The following is a 24995-nucleotide window of genomic DNA, read 5'->3' as shown; positions in this document are numbered from 1 at the left end:
CATCCTGCCCAAGAGGCAGACTGGAATGATGGGAAGAGCCAAGCATTTGGAATCAGAAGACAGGAGATCAAATTGAGGGAGCATCATTAATGGATGTACAAGCATAGTTTCCTTATAAGGAGGAATAATAATCTTTAACTCCTGGGACTATTGGAAGATTGAAATGTAAAGGTGCTGGCGCATAGTAGGTGCTCAACAGATGTCCGTTCCCTTAACGCCCTCACCACCGTGCCCCTGTGGTTCCCATTAAAGATCTGAGATCTTAGTTGTTTCTGCTGTCCCCATACTGTGCCAGTGAGGAACATATGACCCTACCACAAGTGATGGGTTTTTCTCCTGTAGTCCTCAACCTGCCTCTTCTTTTCCCTTTGCAATTTCCATCATCCTTGCAAGAAATTAATACCTATTCCTAGTTCTTTCCCGAGACTGCCACTAAAGGTGAAATGTCACCATTCACGGGGAGATGAGTTGATTTGCTCAGACAGACCTGAGTTTGCACCCAGTCTTCTCCCCCTGCTTGTCAGTGACTTTTAGGCAAGACTCATCTGTTCACACTTGGGTGTTATTTCATCTGTATGGAAAGGATACCCTTGCTATATTACTAATCAGTTGCTGGTAGTAAATTATCTAAAACACTTAGCAGCTTAAAACAATATACATTCTCTCACATAGTTTCTTTGGCACAAGAATTGGGAGTGGCTTAGCTCAGGTCTCTGAAGTTGCGGTCAGGAAGCCAGCAGGGGCTGCCATTAACTGAACTTGATAGGGGTTCGAGGATCTTCTTCCATCATGGCTCACTCACATACCTAGCACTGACTTTTGGCAGTGGGCCTCTTCCCTCCTCCCCACGAAGACCTCTCCAGAGGGCTGCATGAGTGTCCCCTAGATGCAGTGGCTGGCTTCCCCCACAGCAAGAGAATCAAGAGAGAACAAGACAGAAGCTGTGGCGTTTTTAAGACCTCACTTCGGAAATCTCAAACTGTCATTTCCACAGGCTGTTATTGGATACACAGGTCAGCCCCAGCCAGTGTGGGAACGGAGGGCCACCTCCTTAACATAGGAGGCGAGAATCACTGTGGGTCATCTTGGAGACTGGCAAGCATACCTCTGTCCGCAGTCTTTCATTTGGGGTAGGAGAGACCCAGATTGGGTTTCTAGGAGTTGGGATTTAGGGGAGGACAGAACTGGGCTGTGGGATACATGGTAGATCTTAGGACTAAATCCATGGGGCAGAAAGAGGTACCAAGCCACGAACAGATTGGCAAATGACATGAAATCCCTGGGTTTTTAGAAAGTAGGGGAAGGAAACTGTTCAAGGTACTCTGCGGGTGCCTACCTGGAGAGCTTCAAAGTGAGCTTGTTCTTCCTTGTGCTCACAGCAGCCCCCTGTTCAGTTTAAGTCTCCGTTATGCACTGGGCATGTGTGAGGGACTTCACACCCAGCATTACGTCTTACTCTCACCCCGACTCTGCCAAGTAGACAACTTTGCCCTGTTCTTCTGAAGAGGAGCCGACACTTAGGCGGGTTTGGTGACTTGACCGAGGTTGCAGAAATGGGAAGCGGCCGCTGAAGGATCTGCCTCTGGATCCCACGCTGTTTGGACTCCCGCACAGGCCTCTGGGCCCTGGGCTCTGACGCCCACTAGCAAGTTACACCATGTCTTTGTGCCTCAGTTTCCTTGTGTGAAAGTGGAGATAATGACACATACTTCGTTTAGTTGTGCTGAGGACTGCAGTGTGTAGATCTGTGTGAGGCACTGAGAGCAGCGTCTGGCACGTGAGACGCACTCTGGAAGGCTCGAGGTGCCGGCAGCTGCTGCTTTTACTACCATCATCTTCCCCCTCCTCCCCACAATTGTCTTCTCCGGTCGTCTTACTGTAGCAGACCGGTCCCTGGTCAGTAAGGTGGAAGGATGCAGTTGTCATTTTCTGAAGCCCCTTCCATTGCTGTGGAAGGACTAGCAGAAGACTTAGAGAAAGCCTCTGCTTTATAGAAGGATGTTACGTTACTCTGGCCCCCTGTGGTAGTGTTCACGTTGAGCTGGTTCCACTTTTGGCTCTTGGGCTACGGTTTTGACTGTGCCCCTGTTCCAGGTGGTGACGTTCTGGACTATGATGCTGAATGGCCCTCTGCCCAGAGCCCTGCAGAATTCTGAGCACCCGACTCTGCAGGCGAGCGCCTGTGATGCCCTGTCTTCCATCCTGCCCGAAGCCTTCAGCAGCCTGCCGGTAACCAGAGGAGTGTTTCCTCAGCCCCAAGCAGCCCCCTCGAGCATCAGAGCTTTAGTTTGATTCAGATTCTTGTTCTTTTTGAGCCAGTATTCATCATGCTCTCGGAGAAAAGGGGGCTCAGTCTACTTGAGTATGGAGAGAGGGCGGGGTTAAAATTTAAAATCTTAACGTCTTGGGAGAGCCTTTCCTCCGTGCACTTTAGAGGGTGGGTGGCGGAAGTGGGGGGAGAGGCTCAGAAGTCAGAGATGTTTCAGAAAGCGTTCGAAGCCGGAAGTTACTTACATCTGGGTGTAAGTCCCAGCTCTTCCACTCTCCACCTCTCTGATGATCTTAACTTCTTTAAAACTGAGTTTTATCATCTATAAAATGGGCACTACGTGAGGAGTAACATGAAGTATGTGACTGTACTTGGCTGGTGCCCACCACATGGGGTGTCTAGGAGGCTCCCCTTCTTTAGTCCCCAGTGACATTTGTGTCTGCTCTTAGCTTTCATGAAGGAGCAGAATACAGTGACCGAGTTCACACAGTGGTAAAGGTTAAAGGTCACAGATGCTCTGTGTGCAGACACTCCCCTGATGGGTCCGAAGTGAACCTCTGCTCTCTGCCAAGGTAGCTTCCAGATCTCAGTTGTGTTCTGCTCCCAAATATGAACTCAGACACAGACGCGTCACAGTCACCTGTCAAGGACAATGGCTTCTAGTTCTTTCAAGCTCACTTTCCCTTTGCCAACCTTTCCCACTGCAGAGCGACAGGCAGATCCTGTGCCTCACCATGCTGCTTGGGCTGAACGATAGCAAGAACCGATTAGTGAAAGCGGCGACCTCACGGGCCCTTGGAGTCTATGTGCTTTTCCCCTGTCTCAGACAGGTCAGTGTGGGTCTGCACTGCCCTTCAGTGCCTGTGATGGGTCAGTGTGCTCGTGGTTTGGGTAGATAGAGAGCTGGACGGTAAAAGACATAACATTGCTTTTAATCTGGTTTCCTTAATTGTTGCTAAAATATAGTAATGCCTGTACTGCTCAGGACCCTGAGTGCCCAGGTAATGTTTAAATTAATGAATAATTGAAGAAAAAAAAAAGAAATGGGACATTACCATGCGATAGTAATAACTTAGAAAGCTGATAAAATTGTTACTAAGAAGGAAATAAATTTCTCTTTCAGTCTTACCTAGGACATTTATCACCCTGAGAAGTGTGTAATGAATAAGCCACGTTTCCAGAAATGCATTTCATTGTCAACATCATTTCCCAAGGTGGAAATCAGTCTAAGCACAGAATTCATTGATAACTGTCATGGACCAGGTTGTAAAATGTTCGACAAGGCAAAATCCGCAGGCTCCTTGGGTGTGCATGGCGCATACCAAAATCATGGAAGACCCTCCCCTGGGGTTTGAGTGAGGGTCCAAATTATAGTACAGTAGAGCAGCAAATTGAGTAAATACATGTTGATTGTTCAAGTGGAAGTTTGTGGTAAATAAATAAATCTTTCTCTGAAAATAAATTTCAGAATTGCAAGGCAGCCGTGTGAGCTCGTAAAGTAACTACCATGTTTCATTTTATCTTCTAGGATGTCATTTTTGTTGCAGATACAGCAAATGCAATATTGATGTCACTTCAAGACAAATCTCTGAACGTCCGGGCCAAAGCAGCCTGGTCCCTGGGCAACCTGACAGATACTCTGATTGTCAACATGTAGGTGACTCAGCTCATTTCCCGTGCGTGACTTCTGAGGCTGAGGACCCAGGAGGATATCTTTGATTACTACTATTAAAAAAAAAAAAAAACTAACAGTAATTCTCCCATATTGTGTAGTCAGTCTTCCTGTTTTGTTTTTATATTCCTTCAAGTATTAAGATTAGAAAGTTGTGGAGCACCTGGGTGGCTCAGTCAGTTAAGCATCTGACTCTTGATTTCTGCTCAGGTCTTGAGCTTAGCATGTTGGAATGGAGCTCCACATTGGACTCTGTGTGGGTGTGGAGCCTGCTTAGGATTCTTTCTCTGCTTAGGATGCTCTCTCTCCCTTTCTCCGCACCCCAAAAAAGATTAGCAAGTTGTTCTCTCTGTGTGTGTGTATATATTTAATACTGTCTCTGATACAAGTTATATATCCACATTATGGAAGATACAGAAGTAGAAGTACAGAACCATAGTATTCGCTGCACTACTTTTTAAATGTCAAATTTGTAATTTTTTAAAGTATTATATTCACAGGTTAAAAAAAAATTCAAATGATACTAAAGAGGTATTCAGTATAAAGCCTCGTTCCTACCTTGCTCCCCTCCCTGGAGGCAGCGGTTGCTCCTCACACGTCCTGCTCTTCATTGCTGAGCTCTCTCTCAGAACGTGTGTGAGCATTCTTCCAGCTTTATAAATGTGAATTACTATTACACCGTCATCAGTGGGCAGTGGTTATTTAATCCCCTGTTACTGAACATCTGCATTATTTTAGGCCTTGATATGCAGTGAACATTTTTGTGCATGAAATCTTTATTCTGAGATACACCTTTTGGTCGCATACCTAGATGTAGACCCACTGAGGCAAAGGGTATAAACTCTAAGTTCTTGATTTAATCTGAACAGATTTGTTGAGCTGTTTTCCCAAATTTTTTTTATAGTTGTACTAAGTGAGAGTATGTGTATCTGTGTATATTCAACTGGGTTTTGCCTTTCAACATGTTTTGCCTGTTTTGGATGGAATAGGGAGACACCAGACCCCAGTTTCCAGGAAGAGTTCTCTGGTCTCCTGCTCCTGAAGATGTTGCGATCAGCGATAGAAGCATCCAGGGATAAAGACAAGGTAGAGTCACAGCACTGGTATTTCTCAGGTAGATACTAGTGTATTATGATTTTGTTCCACCGAATCTATTCCTGTTCAGAGGTGATCGAGAGAGTACTCAGGGTATGATGTGTTTCTCTCCTGTCTTCCTGTGTCCTGAAAAACATGAGTGCTGTTTGTAATACCACTTGTAATCTGTTTTCGTTCGCTTTAATATTAATCTGCCTTTGTTTTGTTTTGTTTTTCCAAAAAAATCTTTTAAGTAGAAGTGGTAAGTCAGAAGGATGAGCAGCTCTTGGCTTTGAATAGCTCCTGTTAGACTAGTACGTTGAAAGCATAGAAATGGATTTTAGGGTCAGGCAGACATGGTTCAAACCCTGGCTTGCCCTTTGGTAACTGGGTGATGTTTGGTGTATTGCTGAACTTCTCTGAAGGTCAGTTTCCTCATCTTGAACATGGAAGTCAGGACCTCTACCTCAGCGGCCTCGGAGATGCTTGTGTTGAAGCACCTAGCATAGCACTTGACCCACACCAAGTGCTTAATTGAGCACGGTGATTCTGAAAACCTAGGGAGCCCTGCCTTGAACTAATTTGTTCAGAATTTCTGGACTTCGGGCCTGGGAATTGGTTTCTGAAAAAGAAAGCTCCCCAGATGATGCTAGTAGGTTACAAAAGTTGAGACTCTTAAATACAAAAGTACGGGATTGGAACTCTGAAACCTCACCTCTTCTCCCCTTGCTCCAAGCCATCTCTGCTATGTTGCCCCTGGGTCTTCCACGCCATCTCTGCAAAACGAGGAAGACACACCTCTCTGAAGTCTAATCTAAAGATACCGGTGAGGAGCTGTAGAGGACCTCACCTTCCCGGGAACACAGGCTGTTCACCACACTAGGTCTTTACAGCGTTCCAAGAAGCTACACCTTTATGGTCTGCTTGTCTCATTGGCATTAAGACTTCCTGGGTTTTTTAAAGCTGAAAATAAACTTTCTGTAACATTTCTTTGGCAAAGCAGATTTCTAATGCTTTTTCTTTTTCTTTTTCTTTTACATTTTTTCTAGGTAAAAAGCAATGCAGTCCGGGCCCTTGGAAATTTGCTTCATTTTTTGCAGCCGTCTCATATAGAAAAGCCCAGGTTTGCTGAAATCATTGAGGAGTCCATCCAGGCCCTAATTTCTACTGTTCTAATTGAGGCCGCCATGAAAGTCCGGTGGAATGCCTGTTATGCAATGGGGAATGTATTTAAAAATCCTGCTCTTCCGTTAGGTAAGAAAGTCTCCCTCTTCTCTCTGGTGGAGGGCCCTAGGACAACACATACCAGCCTATTTGTTATTTTTTATTTTTTATTTTTTTTAAAAGATTTTATTTATTTATTTGACAGACGGAGATCACAAGCAGGCAGAGAGGCAGGCAGAGAGAGAGGAGGAAGCAGGCTCCCTGCGGAGCAGAGAGCCAGATGCGGGGCTTGATCCCAGGACTCTGAGATCATGACCTGAGCCGAAAGCAGCGGCTTAACCCACTGAGCCACCCAGGCGCCCCACCAGCCTATTTGTTATTTATGATGTTCCTTACATTGGTACTTATCACAGTATTAGGAAAAAATGGAAATGTTCTGAACACCCAAGTTTAGGGGAATGGTTGAGATAAATCATAGTATATATATTCAAAGGTTTTTTTTTTTTTTTTTAAGATTTTATTTATTTGAGATAGAGCACAAAGAGGAAGGGGAGATGGGGAGAGAGATGCAGACTCCCTGCTTACCCACTGAGCAGGGAGTCCAACTCAGGGCTCAATCTCAGGACCCCGCGATCATGACCTGAGCCAAAAGCAGACACTTAACTGACTGAGCCACCTAGGCGCCCCTCAAAGGGATCTTTTAGAATTATGTTTACAAAATGTTTTTGATAATCTGGGAAAGTATGATGTTAAGCAAATTAAAACAGGTTATAAAATTGTTTCAATAGCATGATCTCAATAAATGGGTAGAAAAAGGACTGGGTAGAAATTAGTCTAATTAGTGACAGTGGTTGCCTTTGGAGGGGATGATAAGTAGAATTTTTTTTCTGCTTTCACTTTCTAAATTTTCTACAAGAGCATATGTTGTTTTAACAACAGGGGTAAAAAAGAAGGAAAAAAAGTGGCATGGAAGAAAGAGTAGAAATCAGAAATCCCATGTGAGCCATTGGCTGCAGCATAGAAGGAGGGCATCTAAGTAGTGACCTGCCATGTACCGAACTAGAGAATTGGTGGCTAACAGCTGCTTAGGCGTGTGGCTTGTAGCTTCCAAATCCCATCCACTTTCCTTATCAGCATTTGCTTTATACACTTGTCTTTGTGACGAGGTTTGAAATAAGACGTGTTACTGAGGAGGTAAATCCATTCTGGACCAGCAGAGCATGCATCAGGTTAGGGAAATCTGGCTCTGCTTCCCCTTTATTATCAAGAACTCCCACCCAGAGAGTGCCTGGCTGGCACAGTCAGAAGAACATGTGACTCTTGAGCTCAGGATTATGAGTTCGAGCTCCACATTGAGTGTAGAGATTACTTAAATAAACATATAAACTTAAATTAAACTTATAAACTTAAGATTACTTAAATAAATAAACAAATAAACTTACTTAAGAAAATAAAAGGGAGCTAGTGGAGAAGTAGCTTCTCGGCTTTTCCATGGAGGAAATAGGCTCAAGTGACCTGCGGAGTTGGAGCTCGTTAAGGTAGATGTCTGCTTGCCTGTCTTCAAAGGCAACGAAGAAGTTGAGAGGAGCTAGGAGAGTTAGGGAAAATGAAATCTATGCTGCTGCCCATCTCAAGGAAAAACAACACCCTCACAATGGAGTGGGGGAGTGGAGAGTGGTAGCTCTGAGGAGGAAGAAAGCAGGCTAACTACCTGAGACCATCAGGAAGGGAGAGAAGACAGAAATCGGGGCAATATCTTCTCAAAATTAAGAAGTTGTACCTTTGGTTAATCTGAGTATTCTGTTTCCCAGTCACTGCCTAGATAGTATTTTCTTTCTCTATGCAATAAAATGCATGACTTGGCTATGTCCACAGCCGTGCCTGGATGCTAATCTGGGTGATAAAATACTCTTGTCAGCATGAACAAGAATATGCATACAGTTGTGCAGTGTGTGCTCTGCTCAGAAGCACCTGACTGAGAGAACAAATGGGGCTATAATTCAGTCTGTACTCCACCCACCAAGCCCTCAGGACAGTCTCTTCCCAGAGAAGAAGCCTCTGTCATGGTTGCCAGAGTCCCCATTTGAAGTAGCAAGTAGCAGAGGCCCTGAGCATGCAGCAGGTTGTTTAGGGAAATGAGAAGTTTGGGAGTCAGTACTCGGCACCTTCCCCAGAATCCCACAGTTATCCCACTGGTTACCCTGTGGTTATCCCAGTAATCCCACTGGTTACCCTAATCCTCTAGGATTAGTGTGAGAATTAAGTGAAAACATAGTGATTAGCTTGAGCACTAGTGTGTGTGCTTCCTCTACCCACTCCCTTTCCCCCGTTGATGTCTAAGCCTTTGCTGGTTTCAGTGCCAGTGGGTTCTTTCTAGGAACAGCCCCATGGACCTCCCAGGCCTACAACGCCCTGACATCGGTTGTAACATCATGCAAGAATTTCAAAGTGCGCATCAGATCCGCCACTGCCCTTTCCATCCCAAGCAAGAGAGAGCACTATGGCTCTGTTGACCAGTACGCTCAGATCTGGAACGCATTGGTCACTGCCTTACAGAAGAGTGAAGACACCACAGACTTTCTGGAATTCAAGTACTGTGCCAGCCTACGGACCCAGATCTGCCAGGCACTGATTCATCTCCTGAGCTTGGCCAGTGCCTCAGACCTGCCCTGCATCCGAGAAACTCTTGAATTGAATGGGGACATGGTGCAGTCATTTATCCTACAGTTTCTAAAATCAGGAGCAGAGGGAGAGGACCCCGGAGCACCCCACAGCTCGCATGAAAGAGGCCAGCTGGTCAGAAGGGCCCTGGAGCACGTAAGCAGTATCCAGGCACTGACCGGTGACACTGCCAGGAGGGCCATCATGGGCTTTTTAGAAGATATCCTCACCATTTATTTTGACTCGTCTGGATCCCAAGTAGCGATCCCAGAATTAACAAGTCGGTGAATAGTCTGCCACACTTCTAAGTGTTAGGTGGTAATAGAAAGACGTAAGCTTGACTACTAGATATGCAGGATTTAGTTTTAGGGGCAGAAACAACCTGTTCACCTTTATTTAGAATAGGTTAGCATCTACTGAAATTTTTCCTTGAAAGGCTCAGCCACCTCAGAGAGTGGTTCCATGGCATTGGCCACGGTACAGGCTGCTGGAGCCTCTGACCTGTGTGGCAGAAGCCCGGAGACAGGGTTGAGTGCGGATGGAGCAGATCGGGTGGTCATGAAGGGCGTTTAGCCTCACAAGGTAGAAACAAAACACAAAGGAATTTAGAGATTAGGATGTTGTGTCTTGTATCTCTGGGAATTGTTTTGCTTTTATAATAAACTAATGAAAAATAGCGTGCCCACAGTCTCCTCTGTTTTCAGATCAAGTTGCACTTCTAGAAAGCTTCCCACAGAGCTTGTGTTCAGCCAGTTTGCACTGGTGGAGCTGCTTCCGTTGCGAAAATACTGGAAAGTTCCTTCCAGGTTGGTAAATAGCTACTGCACTGAGCACCCCAGTACCAAGCCTGGAAGCCTCTCCACATCTCCCCATAACCCACTCCCGGACATGTTGACCCCCGGCACACAGAGGCTGTCGGCTAGGCCTGTTTCTGTCTCACCATGGCCGTAACACCTACTTCTGTCTCCATTCCCTGGTGTCCTTGGGGGGGGGGGGTGTCCTCCATCCTCACCTGATAGTGCTTTTGCCACCTTTGAATTTGTGCCTTAAAAAAGAACTATTTAATTTAATTTAGGTGGTTAGAAAGAAAGGTTTTTAAATAATATTTCAATCATGTCTAAGCAGTTACAAAAGTCACTTCTCACCAAAGAATTATTTACATTTAAATTTTGCATTCATCTCTTTGCCTCCAGCAGTTTCTAAGAATTGATTTCAGGTAGGAATTTAGATACATAAAAGAACCAATTAAAATGTCTCTGTACTGGGGCGCCTGGGTGGCTCAGTGGGTTAAAGCCTCTGCCTTCGGCTCAGGTCATGATCCCAGGGTCCTGGGATCAAGCCCTGCTCTGGCTCTCTGCTCAGCGGGGAGCCTGCTTCCCCCTCTCTCTCTGCCTACTTGTGATTTCTGTCTGTCAAATAAATAAACAAAATCTTTTAAAAGTAAATAAATAAATAAATAAAATGTCTCTGTACTTATATTTGATCTGGGATAAATAAGAATCAAGATACATAGAATGGGGTTTGGCAATACATTATTTAACTATTGTTACTTAACACATGGCATGCATATGTCCTCCGTGTTTCTCCTTTGCCCCTAAGTTGCTCTTTTCCCTCTACTGTGTTGCTGGTTGCTCAGGAAGTACTACCCAAGCAGTGTGGGGAACAGAGGAGTCCAGTACCTGAAGGCCTGCTTTTCCTTTGGTAGAATACCAACTGATTTCCAAAGAAATAGACCACAGGTACAGTAAAAACATCTAGAATGTTCTTTAAATTAGATTTTCTTTGGGGAGGATTCTGGACACGAATTGTTCCAGAGGCATGGGGCCCAAGTTGAACCTCTGCTGCTCTGGTGCTGATCGGATGATGACTTTCAGAACCTCCCTCTTTCTCTTGAAGGGATACATTCTTAGTAGCAGTTCATTTACCTGTCACTTTCATAAAAGCAAAAATGTGGCATAGTTAGCCACTGTTTGGAGGGTTCTCACTGGTGAGTTTCTTGATAAAATATCTGTAAAAAGATTTTGAATGATTTGATTTGATGATATGTTCTTTGTTTATCTTGAATAAAATCTCATTAAAAAAAAAAAAACTTTCACTTCCATAAAGGTTTCCCAGTCTCCAGATGTTAGTGTATCCATAGGCAGGGAAAGACCAGGGGTCCGCTGCTAGAAGCTCAGGACATCCAGGGTACAGATCCTGGTCTGGATGGGCTGCTGACTTTTCCTTCTCACTGTGGCACCCCAGGGGCCAGAACACCCTCAGATGCTCAGGGCCCCAGGAAAGCTGCCATCCTGAAGGGAAGCCACACAGAAGATGCAGAGTTAGAACTGAGTCTGATGCAGAAATAATAGAAAGTCCAGCTCCAATTCCAAATTTCCATTTAGACTGCCAAGTTCTGAACTGTTTTTTGATATTTAAAGAAAATTGGAGAAAGGGTCATCCATGGACAGATGACTAGAATCTTTTTATAACAAACTGACCACATTAGGACACCTCACTTAACTTTTGAACCTTTTCTGTGACCACTAAAAGAAACTCACGAGTTTCTACCCACTTTTAGAACTTGAGGAAGGTGCACATTATAACCTCTTCTGTGGTACTTGTTTATGGGAAAACAGATGTCCTCTGGTGATTACAGGGCAGCAGAAACCTTCCATGGAATACCTGGGCAAGGGCTTCCTTGGTTTTGACATTTGTGCATGAATGCAGACCCTGAGTGGAACCTCACTGTCTTTCCAACGTAAGAGCGCTGAGTTCTAGCTCCTCTGGTTCGTTTGGTCTTCACTTCGTTGATACAGTGCAGTGGTCAAGAGCCTAGGCTTAGGTCCTGGCTTGCTTTCTATGGACCTCTTGTGCCTTAGTTTTCTAAGGGGAGAAAATGTAAAATGGGGATAATAGTTTCTGCCTCATAGGGATATTCTAATGAGTAAATGAGTTAATGCGTAGAAAATTCTTAGCATAGCTTCTGGTACTCAGTAAATGTCAAATACGTATTTTCCTTGAATTTTCAGAGCACTAGGCAGAAATACTGTCAACACACCATGAATTTTCGTGATGACAAATAGTTGGGTTCTCCCAACTGCTCCTTCAGGTGAGGTGTTACCTGGGCTGCTTCGGGAAGCGGAATCCAGCCCTGCGGGAGAGGCACTGCCCCGGGACCTTGGTAGCTGGCCACACGCAGCCCTGCATCCTTCCCTGAGGTCCCCACAGGCCAGGGAAGGGACCAGACCTGTGGCAGGCCAGAGACTCAATAGGACAGCTGTAACGCCTTCCCTAGTTCTGCCTCATGACCCATCCCTGAGGGCCAGTGAGAAATTACAGATCAGTTTCCACAAGCTTTGGAACTACACCTGAGCTTTAAAGGACAACAATAAAACTTAATAACCACATCCAGGGGCAAGTTACTTGACCTCTCTTCTGTAAACTGGGGATAAGGGTACCTCAGAGTGTCAGGGGTAAGTCACGTAAGCCAGTTAAGTGAAGTGAAGTAAAGCCTCTGGCTTGGAGCTGGCCCAGAGCTGGTGTTAAACACAATTTTCTTTGATGTCTTTCCTGGGCTTGAATGTCTGTCTCATTAGAGAGAAATCACTGGAGTGGGATCTTGGGGAAGAAGCATCTGTCTGATCCATTCATCTGTTGATGGACATCTAGGTTCTTTCCATATGGCTATTGTGGACATTGCTGCTTTAAACATTCGGGTGCACGTGCCCCTTTGGATCACTACGTTTTAATCTTTAGGGTAAATACCCAGTAGTGCAATTGCTGGGTCATAGGGAAGTTCTATTTTCAACATTTTGAGGAACCTCCATGCTGTTTTCCAGAGTGGTTGCACCAGCTTGCATTCCCACCAACAGTGTAGGAGGGTTCCCCTTTCTCCGCATCCTCACCAGCAACAGATGCAATTTTTTTATGTCAAAAAGATTCCATTCACAATAGTAACAAAATAAAATACTTAGGAATAAATTTAAACAAAGCCAATTAAGAAATAAATTTAATTTACTAATAAATAAGTTTAAACAAAGCAAATATTTTGTAAAAAAAAAAAAATTTTAAATCTTCGATGGTAAAAAAAAAAAAAAATCTTCGATGGTCACAAAACAAGAAATTAGAAAGAGAAGGTGTACCATGTTCTAGATGGAAGGACTTGATATTATAAAAAGATCACCTCTCTTCAGATCTACAAATTTAAATTTCCATCAAAATAAGATTTCTTTAAACAACAAAATGATTCTAAATTTCATCTAGAAAAGTGAACGCAAAAATTCAAACCAAGGAATCAGGCTTTTAGCCACCACACTGTGGGAGAAAAGAGAATTTCTCCCTAAATTAGTGTGCCCCAGAGAAGCACTTTTCCAACCTTTGTAAATCCACACCTCTGTCTGTTAAAAGCAAATCCCTCTCTCTCTCCTTCCTGTTCTCCCCATCCTGGTTCTGTCTCCTCCCCCACATGCAGTTGTCATGAAGGGAAGGAGTAAACAGGAACATGAGGGAGGGACAGGAGAACTCGGAGCACCACCAAACTGGCCCTAAGTTTGCCATTTCCCCGCTCTGGTCTCTCCTGGCCTGGACTCCTAGCAGACAGAGAGACCTGGACCTACAGACCAGATGCAGATGGAAAGACAGAAGCTCTCTATCTCCTGCTTTAGGAAAGGCAGAGGGCCGCGTGGGTCAGAGAGTAGGGAAATCCTGTTTGTAGCTTCTCTCCTCCCTCACACCAGCCGTTTGGCAAGCCCACTGGGGCAGGGACTCTGGCAGCCAAAACTACAGGGAGGGAGCTCTTCTCTTGGTCCAGAGGAAGTATCGTCCCACAGCAAGGGATGACCATTGCTTGCTTTCTCTCTCTGGGTTTTCTTATTTGACCTCTTAATATGATAATATTTTATTAATAGAACACTGACACCAAAGGGAAATTTGAAACTTTGGGAATGAAAGAGCAACAGAAATGGGAACTATTTGGATAAATATAATTGATTATTTTCCCCATCTTGAGTCCATTATAACATGTATAATATAAGTTTCACTTCCATAACATTGATTGGATTTTAACAAATACAGATGTAGTACATATGAAAATTGTAAGAGGTAGGGAATAGGGATCTGTATGGTAGTAAGATTTCTATACTTCACTGGAAGCAATAAAATGTTAATCCTAAACAGAGTATGAAAAGTGAAGTGTTTTGCAATGCCTAAAGAATCCACATTTAAAAATCACACAAAGATACAGTTAAAAAAAAAACTCACTAGATAATCAGTTACTTAAAATGGAATACAAAGAAATATTCAGCTAATTCAGAAGACAAAAACAGGAATAAAAAACATAGAGAACAAATAGAAAACGAATAATAAAACAGTAGCCCTATATCTAAACATGTCAACAATGAAATTCATAAGACCTAAATTATGCTAGTTAAGAGAAATTGGCAAGATGTTAAAAAAAAAAAGAAAAAGAAACACGAAGAAGAACCCCTTAAGACCTAACTATTTGCTATGTATAAAAAAACCATTTTAAGTAAATAGTGTAGTTTAAAAATAAAAGGACAAAAAGAAAAATATACCATGCATATATTAATCAAAGGAAAGCTGGAGTAGCTATATTAATCAGATAAAATGGACTTCAGAGCAAGGATATTTACCAGCAATAAAGAAGGACACTAGAGGGGCACCTGAGTGGCTCAGTGGGCTAAGCCTCTGCCTTCAAATCAGGTCATAATCTCAGGGCCCTGGAATGGAGCCCCACATTGGGCTCTCTGCTCGGCAGGGAGCCTGCTTCCCCCTTTCTCTCTGCCTGCCTCTCTGCGTGCTTGTGATCTCTCTCTCTGTCAAATAAATAAATAAAACCTTAAAAAAAAAAAAAAGACACTAGAAATATAGGGTCAACACAAAAAGAAGACATAGGAATCCTAAATGGCATATACCTAACAACAAATACTCAAACTATGGGAAGCCAAAACTGGTAGAATTGCAAAGAGAGATGGCAAATCAGCATACAAGTATAGTTGGAAACTTACTCTTTCCTCAATAACCAATAGTAGAATAAATAGAACACATTCTGGACCATAAAATGAATCTCAACAAATTTCAGGGAATTGAAATCATCCACAGTATGATCTCTGACCACAAAGGAATTAAGCCAGAAATTGATAACTGGGGGAAAAAAATCTCTAAATACTTGGACATGAATATACTTCTAAGTAAACCCTGGATCGAAGGGGAAGTCCCAGACAATATTAGAAAATTAGAAAATAATCTAAACTGAACAAAAATAAAAATACTACATGTCAAAATGCACAAAATGCAGCTAGGGCTTTGATGGAAGTTTGTAGCATGAGAAATTGGGAAGAAAGTTCTCAAATCAATAATCTCAATTTCAAATTTAAACTCTAGAAAAACAAGAGAAACCTAAAGCAAGCAGAAGAAAGAAAATTATGCTGAGCGAAGGGAACCTCTCTCAAGATGTTACAAACTGTACAATACCATTTACATGGCATTACGGAAAAGGCAAAACCCTAGTTAGGAAAAGCAAATCAGTGTTTGCTAAAGATTGGGATGAAGGAAGCATTGAACTACAGGGAAGCATGAAGGAGTGTTTGGGGGTTGATGGAACCGTTTGGAATCCTTATTGTCGTGGATACATAAATCTGTATGGAACTCACAGAACATGCACTCCCTCAAAATTCTATAATAATAATTTTTACAGACCTCTGTCTCTCTCCCAGTGTCTTTCTCAGTGTACAGACTGTGTCCGTTTACTATTAGGTACCCATAGCCGACAGGACGCCAGGTATAGTAGCACTAAATATATTTTTTAAATGGATAAAAACCATTCATTCGGGGATTCCCGGGTGGCTCAGTTGGTTAAGCATCTGCCTTCAGCTCGGGTCATGATCCCAGGGTCCTGGAATCGAACCCCATATTGGGCTCCCTGCTCAGCCGGGAGCCTGCTTCTCCTTCCCTCTCTGTATGCTGCTTTCCCTGCTTGTGCTCACTCGTTCTTTCTCTCTCTCTCTGACAAATAAATAAATAAATAATCTTAAAAAAAAAAAAGGCCATTCATTCAGAAATGACTCACTGTACTCAAAAGATGGGGTCCAACATGCCTAATTTTAATGGTAATTGTTAACAATTTATGGCTGCTTTTAATTTGAAACAGCAGAAAAGATTCTAAACGGGTTATCCTACTGCATTTATAACTTAAACCATCCTCTTATATACAAGAATACATTCTGTAGCTATTTTTATTACTTAAACATTTCCGTTCTTTTTGGTTCTTTAATTCACGTGGCCAATGTTCTTAAAAGTACAAGCAGCCCCGCCCTTTTACAGGTAAATTATGGCAATGCGGCAGAACAGCCAGCAGATGGAGACAGAGAACACACAAAGTCCTTCGCACTCTAGTCTTGCTTCTCTGCCCTAGCCCCCGATTTCAGAGAGCTCTAAGCGCAAACCTGGTTGAATTGGAATCACCTGCGGAACTTTAGAAACAACAGAATCCGAGTTATTGGTCTGAGGTGCCGTCGTTCCCTGAGCAGGTTTAAAATCTGCATGAGTGGGCGCCTGGGTGGCTCAGTGGGTTAAGCCACTGCCTTCAGCTCAGGTCATGATCTCAGGGTCCTGGGATCGAGTCCCGCGTCGGGCCCTCTGCTCAGCAGGGAGCCTGCTTCCCTCTCTCTCTCTCTGGCTGCCTCTCCATCTACTTGTGATTTCTCTCTGTCAAATTAATAAATAAAAAATCTTAAAAAAAAAAAAATAAAATAAAAAATAAAATAAAATCTGCATGAGTGATTATAATTACAGCACAATTTGAGACCCACTACGTTCAGCACGTAAGCTAGAGCAACACCAGCGGGCGAGTTTCAGAGTCACCTGGAGAACAGGTGAAAACCAGAGACTCGGGCTGTTGTAGCCTTCACTCCTTTGAGAACCAGTGCATACGGAAATGGTTACATGGGAGACTTAGTAGAGTGAAATACAGAATCAGGACCGGCTCTGATAATCGTCTCATACTAGCTTCCAATATATCAGTAACTTCAAGACATCAAATGTTTAAGAAAATCGTATAGGAGATAAATCTAAATTGAAAAAAACGCTAACAGCGGACTTCATTTTGCACACACTCACACACACACACACACACCCGCCCTGGCAGCTGGGACCATCTTGTGGGACAAGGGAAGAGGTCTCTCCTATCCAGAGAAGGGCAAGTTTCGGTCAGGTTCCAGCTGCATTAATAGTCCTATTTGGTCATTTCGTGGTGGGGCCTTGGGAAAACGCTGAGCTCCTTGGGCAACTGGATTTCCAGCCTTCCTGAGGTACGCTCCCCAGATTTGTTTGCACTTTCTTTCACCCGAGTGTTTACACTATTTTAATATTAGAGCCAGCATAGATTAACTTTCTATGTAACGTTTATCTCTTTTCCATGTTATAAAAGCAATGAGTCTTCACAGCAGTATTTTCGCGAAAATCCCCAGTAGGTATGTGTAAGTAAAAATGACTTGCAGTGACAGCTATTATCATTTTGGCATGTTTCCAGTCCCACTGCTAGCGATCCGCGCAGGCGTGTGAGCGCGCACCATCCACGTGGACTCACGTGAAACTCCTCCATGTATGTTGTGGAAATCAGTCTCCAAAACTGGGCTCATAACCTATGTCCCTTTTGGTAGTCTGCTGTTTTACTTAATAACCTCTCGTAAGCATTAAATGTGCTCCTAAAACATGATTATTTTTTTTTTAAGATTTCATTTATTTACTTATTTGACAGAGAGAGAGATCACAAGTAGATAGAGAGGCAGGCGGGGGGGGGGGGGGGTCGGAGGCAGGGGGGGCGGAGGTGGGCGGGGTGGGGAAGCAGGCTCCCCGCAGAGCAGAGAGCCCGATGTGGGGCTTGATGCCAGGACCCGGAGATCATGACCTGAGCCGAAGGCAGAGGCTTAACCCACTGAGCCAGCCAGGTGCCCTAAAACATGATTTTAATGACTCAAGAGCTGGCCATAAGATAGCAATAGGTCGCATTTTAACCAGTTGTCTCTTTCTGGACATGGTACTCCAACTGTTTGTTGATTCACATGCGAGTCTTGAGTGGAGGTTAAATCTTACGTGGATGTGTGATGTGAGGCAGAGATGGACCTTGATGTTTTCCGGATCGCCTCTGCAGGACTGCTTTCATAATCAAACCATCCTTCCCCTGGGTTTGACGTGCCTCCTTGCTCAGATCCTCCCTGCTTCTATTCCTTCAGGGCTGTGGTAGGCTTCCCAGGCTCCTCCCTGATCTGCCCCTCTCTCCTAGTGCCAGTCAGTGTATTGACAGCCAAGATGGCGAGTGGGGTGGGGGTCACTTTGGGAATGAGATTGAGGCTAGAACAGGGACAAGCTGTAGGACTCTGCCTTTCCAGGAGGATCTCATTAGCGTCATCAATCGTTAGCCCCATCACTCTACCCACACGGCCATCAATCCCCTCTGACCATGGGTCCCTAAGCCCAGGCCCTTAGGGACTATGACAATAGCCTCCAAAGAGGGCACTCCCACCACTAGCAGGTCTGGAGGGCTTCTCACCTTTCTCACTGGCTGCTCAGCTCATCCTCCACACAGCTGCTCACGAAGCTCTTCCCATGGCTTGCCCGCCCCCTCCCCAGCCCAACCCCTGAGTGGGCTCCAGCCATGCAGGCTTAGGCAAGTGCAGGCCTTTGGTCAGTCCCCATGCTCCCTCCCAGCCCTTCAGGGTCTGCCCAGGAAGCTCCCATACCCGCTTCGGGGCCCAGCAGACACACCATTTCCTCTGGTCCACCTTCCCTGAGCACCGGTGACATGGGACGCTTGCCGTGCTCACAGGGTTGTTACGGGAGGGAATGAAATGATCACGCCCCTAGCAGAGCACAGAGCACTAACAGGACGTAAATGAACGCTAGCTGTGGTTACAGCGTTTATTGTGATCTTATCCTATCGTTATCCTATCGCCGCGGTTGCCCTTCTGCTTGGCCGACTTCCTACTAGACCGTGAGCAGCCTGAGGGTTAGCATTGTGTCTTATCCATCTTTCTATCTCCCCCACCAAGCCCTGGGCCAGGCACAAGAGCCGGCACTAAGCAAGTACCTGTGTGAATGAAGTGTGAAATAAGCCTACTTCACAGATGAGCAAACTGAGTCCCACAGAGGGAAAAATGACTTACCCCAAATGACACTGCCCGTAAGGGGCAGAATGGGAATTGAATTCAGGTCTTGCAGATGCCTTGGTTCAGTGCTGTGTCCCTCTCCACTGCTGCTCCCTTGAGGCCAGATAGAGAAGAAAGGAAAATACAGACAGGAGTGATTTCTGGCTTGTTATTTTTTGTTGTGTTTGATTCTGGTCTTCCCAACCGTGGTTTTCCTGATAATTCAGGCCCTTACAGAAAGACGTTCATACAGCCTTGCTGTCGGGAGGGCAGGCTGGGACATTAGAGCTGACAGCGGCCCTTTGGGATCAGCCAGCCCACCCTCCTCACCTCCTCACCTCAAGGCAAACCAAGACCCTGAGAGGGAATTCAGTCACCCACAGTCACACAGCAGAGCTGGACTCCCTCTACAGTGCTCCTCATCTGCCAGAAATGAAGTGGCGTCCACACGGCTGAGCAGCAGAAAGGAGCTGGGTTATTTACAGGGCAAGGGAGGCCTTCCATGGAAGCCTCCAGCACAAGAAGTGGAGCCCTCCAACAGGCCCTCCCAAGATGCACAGCCATGCCAGGCAGAAGGAGAGGAGAGCTCAGCAGAGCAGAGGGCACACAGCCAGGGCCCCACCCAGAGGGCCACTTATAGCCTCTGCCCTGCCAACTGCTAATGCCCCCCCCCTTTATAGCTTCTTCAAGAGCAGGACAATTACCTCCCCCAGCCAGAAGATTTATGGCTAACAGAGGGATGAGAGACATTCCACTCCACTCCAGCCCTTTGAAAGTGGATTTACATGATTTATATCTAGGTTGGGCCCTTTGCCTTTAGCTGCAGAAGGACAGTCACTCCCAGTCCCCCCTTTTCTGCCAACACCTGCTGGCACTGGGCCCACAGCGAGGGAATGAAGCAAGGTAGGTCCAGGAGGGGAAAAGGCGGTGGGCATGGCCACAGCGGGGACGCACGCTCGTGACCCTCACTGGTCGGGGAGGCGCAGTGGGCACAGCCAACTGGCTGCCTCAGGATTCGTGCTGGAATTTGGAAGAGAATGGTCAGGTAACAGAGAAGGTCGCTCACATTCCCCCGGAGACCAGTAGGCCTTCTCTCTCTCATTCATCTCCCTGCCCCACCCACCCGACAAACCCACCTACTGTGTGGCAGGCCCCTGCAGCTGGAGGATACAGACATGTATCATATACTTGCTCTGGGCTGGAGAGGCTCCTGGACAGGTCCGGACACACAGTGGTACAGTCCGTGTGGAGGAGGGGGCCCAGCCACCCCCCAGGGAGAGCAGAGAGCAGCCAGTGGAGAGGGACTGGTGTGTCCAAAGGCATGGAGTTGTGGGGCCACATGAGTCAGGGAGGGTAGGAGGCAGGACCGGGTGGCAGTCGGATGGAGGTCCCAGAAATCTGTGTGTCTCCCGGGGACTTGGGATTTTGTTGAGAGCCACAGGGAGCTATAAGGGGCTTTCAGGAAGAGTGTAGTGACACCACCAGATTTGCACTAAGGTAGCAGCTCGAAGCAGGGGTTAGACAGAGACACTGTGGCTCTCACAGTTGGCTGTGCTTGTGACCACCTGGGAGCTGGAGAGAGGCTGATGCCTGGGTCCACCACCCAGAGAGGCTGCTGTAATGGGTCTGGGGTGTAGTCTGGGCATTGGGACGTTGAACTTCCTTCTCCCTGTGATTCTGGTGTACAGTGAGGGTGACCCACTCGAGAGAGATCCCAGGTGGCAGGCACTGTGGTTCTCCGGGCGCGAAGTGGCCAGGCAGTTTCTGGGGATGCAGGAGGGAGCCCACGGCTCACAAAAACCTGATCTGAATGTCCATCGACTGATAAATGGATAAATAAGATGAAATTCATGCAATGGGGCATTGTTCAGTAAAAAGAGGAATGAAATACTAATACGTACTACAACATGAAGGAACCTCGAAAATATTATGCTAACTGAGAAGATCACGAAAGACCACATATTGTCTGATTTCATTCGTACGACACATCCAGAACAGGCACATATATCGGACAGAAAGTAGATTATTGGCTGCCTAGGGCTGGCGTGCAAGAGAGACTAGGAGCTGATGGCTAAGCCCTATGGGGTTTTGCAGGGGAGAGGTAAGGAAAATGTTCTAAAATTGATGGTGTCTCATGGTAAATACCCACCTGATTAGGAAAAGCTACTGAAAAAGCTACCGAAAGGTGAATGAATTGTGTGGTATGTGGATTATACCTCAGTAAAGCTGTCAGAGGGAGAAAGGGAAGGCCCAAGCATGATCCTCGGTTTCCCGATGAGATGGTGGCCTCATGACTCGGGTTACAGGCATGGGGAGAGGAGCACGTCAGGGCCGGTATGATGTGGATATACTCGCTCCTTCAGCAAATGTGTTTTGAGCACCAGGCAGTGGGGTACAGCAGTGAACCAAACCAGTATGCCTTCGCTGTGGGTCTTCCCCCAGGGGAAGAGGAAGGAATATAGTAACTGACTTCGTGTCGGGCCGTCGGTGGGGTGGGGACGCCTCTAACACGGGAGGAGCACGGAGAGCCCTGGGCCGGGTTGCAGCTTCATATGAGAATCTGCAAAGGTGACATTCGATGGAAAGTAGGGGCAAGGCTCCAAGGACCAGGAGGTGAAACAGGGAGCAGGAGCAGAGCCAGGAGGGCCTTGTCCTTCCGCACCCACTCGAGGAAGACAGGCAGCCTTGGGAGGGTGGTGAGCGGAGCATGGCCATGAGCCTACCTCCCTTGTATAAGACTCCCTCTGCTTCTGGTTTCTCTGCCTCCACCCTTCCGACCAACGGCTGCGGCAGGGTAATTCCTTGTTACAGAGACTATTCTCTGCATGTGGGACATTTAGCAGCATCCCTGACCTCTACCTAGGACTCTCTGGGCATCTGTTTCCTTCCCTCTAAAGTGAGTCAGTGGGGCCTGGCCTGGTTAGCTCTTTCAGGAAGAAAGTGTGGGTTTGCAGAGGAAGCATGGGCTTTCCAGTGTATTGGGGGCTCTTTCATACCTAGGCTGTGTGACCTAGGAAAAATTACCTGGCTTCTCTGAGCTTTACTTTACTCATCTGTACATTGAAAAGGAAAAAATACATACGGCATATACAAACGTGCAATGTTTGGCATCTACTAGAGGTACAGCACACGTGGGGTCCCTTCCCAGCTCGAAGGGTGATGCGGGGATTAGAAAGCCCCTTCTCGGTAAGGTCCCCCTGGCTGTCCGGATCCAAAATGTGAGCCCCTACTGTTCCATCCCCCACCTTGCTCTTGTCCCCTTTTCTTCCTTATTGCTGATCACTATCTAACATTTTTCTTATCTGGTTTATCATCTCCCTCCCGCACTAGCATGACTATGCCTACAGGTAGGGGGTTTTTGTCTGGACGGTTTCCTAATACACCGGAAGCCTAGAACAATGCCAGCGTGTGAATTTTTGTTGAATGCGTGGAATGGAAGAGCTCTGGCTATGACGCTGTTGCATTACCAGGTTTCATCTCTTCCACACCTCTGAGGTCAGTGAAGTGCACACACCGTAGGCCTGCAGCTGCTCGAGAGCAGAGCCCCAGCAGGAAAAGGTCCGAGCCCACAGGGGAGACAGGAATCAAGGGAAGAGCCTATCATGGGAGGCAGGGAGCAGTTAACACAATCAAGAGGTGCTGGTAATAAGGCAGGAGTCTTTTGGGCTCTTCCACACCACAGCACAACAGAGTAATGCTCCTTTCTTGCTCTCCACCTTACACTGGCACAAGAGATGAATCCACCACCCTCGTAAACCAGCTGAGTCCATAAGAAAGTGATCCATGAAGTGTTAATAGCAGGGCCCCTGGAATTCACCCCATCTGTCTTCCACTGACCTCAGCTTTCTGGATTCCCCACTTCCTTGGTTTCTTAAGACTGCATCAGTTTCCATCAACTTGGGCTCCAGGACCAATGCACGCAGCATGGGATCTTCTTCCCAACTCTGAGCTTGATTTCGCATTCACCCTCCAGTTTCATGCGCCCAGCACTTAGCTTAAAGGCACCCTGATTCCTACCCTCTGCGCCCCAGGGGACAGTGAAACCAAACCCAGGCTTAAGGTCAGGTGGCCTTGGGTTCAAATCCCAAGGCCAGGAATCACCAACTGGACCACCCTGATCGACTTATCTGAGCCTCAGTTTCCTCATTTGTACATGACACGGACAGACATTATCTTGCACAGTTGTTGTCAGCAATGATTCTCGAAGTGTGTTTTTCAGAACATTCGTCTGATGAGATGTGTGAGAAAGGGTTTTGCCGTCAGGTGAGCCTGGCAAATGCTGACTATCATGTCTCCATCTGGGGGATTCGTGAGTAACATCAGATCAACCAAGCTCTGAAAGAATCCGTTTAACTTTGAACCACACGGGCTTTTCTAAGCAACAGAATCCTTTTTTTGCAAGGCACACAGACTAGCCTCCTGCAGAGCCAGCAATCTCTTTAATGCACTTTGGGGAGAGCTGTTTTGGAAGCTTCCATAAGATGCTAAGCACAGCTGGGGCACACGCACAGGGGACACCAAGAAAGTATGAGCCCTGCCATCTACTCTCTTCCCCGGAGAGTCAGCAATTTGTTTTCAAACCTTGCCCAGCTCAGCTACAAAAGAGCATTTTAGGCTGTTGCGACAAGTAATTTTCCAGAAAACTGCTGTTCATTCCTTTACACAAAGGGAGAAACACATAAGTTAATGATGTGTGTACTTTTGAAGCTGAAATACGGGCATTCAGAAGCCTAGATATGAAGAACGCTCGCTCCTGGATTCCTGGGGAGTGACTGGTCATACCTGTATCAGCAGGAGGTGGCGAAGTTGGGTAACTTGCCCAAAGTGGCAGAGGCTGAGCTCTTCCCAGGAACAGCCCCACCTTGCACACACAAACCAGAGTGCGTCCCACTGAACATGGGTTCAGATCTAAGTACTTCCGGGCTCCACTAAAAAGTCTGGCTTTATCCCAAAGCCTTCAAAATCTTCCCACTAAAAAGTCTGGCTTTATCCCAAAGCCTTCAAAATCTTCCCACAGGAATGCCATTTCTGTGGTTATTCTAAGGAAACCATCCAAAATGCAGATACACTGATATTTATAAAGACACTCCTTACAACACTTTCATGGCCAAGACTGGAAACAACACAGCTGCCCAATAGCTGTGGAATGGTTAAATCCAGCGTGGGGCTTTTCCATGTTAAATACCTGACAGCCATTTAAAACAATGTGTATAAAGAGTTTTGAGTGATGTTGAGATATGCTTATACTATAATACTAGGGAAATAAAATTGGCTACAGAAATAAAATACATACATGATAATAATAGCTGAGAAAGAAAAATGAGTGCACTGAGAAAGAAAAATTTACCAGTGTGTTAGGCGTGGTTATTTCTGAGCAGATAATGAATGAATGAATGAATTCTCATTCTAGTCTACAGGTTTTTCTATATTTCCTCCTTTTGTTCTATATGTTTCCCTATATTTCCAAGTCTTATACAGTAGTGATCAGGAAAAGGCAAAAATTTATTTAAAAAGAAAAAAATTGGGCTGGCTGGGTGGCTCAGTAAGTTAAGTCTCTGCCTTTGACTCAGGTCATGATCTCAGGGTCCTGGAATCGAGCCCCACATTGGGCTCTCTGCTCAGCAGGGAGCCTGCTTCCCCCTTTCTCTCTGCCTGCTTGTGATCTCTCTCTTCGTCAAATAAATAAATAAAATCTTTTTAAAAATTTTTTTTAAAAAGAAAAGAATAAGAAAAAAAGAGGGGCACCTGGGTGGCTCAGTTGGTTAAACATCTGACTCTTGATCTCAGGTTGGGTCTTGGTCTTGAGTTCGGGCTCCAACTGGGCTCCATGCTGGGCATGGAGTCTACTTAGAGAGAAAGAGATACCTGAAGCTGAGTTACTTACTAGATTTAAATGAAGCACTATTATAATGTCCAGAGAACCAACCCCCAATCTTATGATGGGGAATGCCATCCACCAGTGTTCCTCAAATCCTAGGAAGCATCTGCTCTATGTTGTCATAAAGGGCAT

General features: G+C 45.7%; 1 protein-coding gene across 4 annotated transcripts in view; it reads left to right on the top strand.

Moving 5' to 3' along the window:
- Positions 1–9516, top strand: part of HEATR6 (HEAT repeat containing 6) — a 32066-nt gene extending 22550 nt beyond the window's left edge. For 2 of the 4 annotated variants that reach the window (XM_059148367.1, XM_059148369.1), the window contains exons 15-20: positions 2095–2229; positions 2977–3099; positions 3798–3922; positions 4931–5027; positions 6065–6269; positions 8521–9516. In XM_059148367.1, coding sequence (XP_059004350.1) covers positions 2095–2229; positions 2977–3099; positions 3798–3922; positions 4931–5027; positions 6065–6269; positions 8521–9128 — 1293 coding nt within the window. In that variant the 3' untranslated portion in view covers positions 9129–9516. The remainder of the gene's footprint in view (positions 1–2094; positions 2230–2976; positions 3100–3797; positions 3923–4930; positions 5028–6064; positions 6270–8520) is intronic. The other 2 variants (XM_059148368.1, XM_059148370.1) reach the window with 2 other exon arrangements.
- Positions 9517–24995: the final 15479 nt, after the last annotated feature.

Source organism: Mustela lutreola, chromosome 15, assembly GCF_030435805.1.
Source record: "Mustela lutreola isolate mMusLut2 chromosome 15, mMusLut2.pri, whole genome shotgun sequence".
Taxonomy (NCBI): domain Eukaryota; kingdom Metazoa; phylum Chordata; class Mammalia; order Carnivora; family Mustelidae; genus Mustela; species Mustela lutreola.
This window is presented reverse-complemented; position numbering and strand designations above follow the sequence as displayed.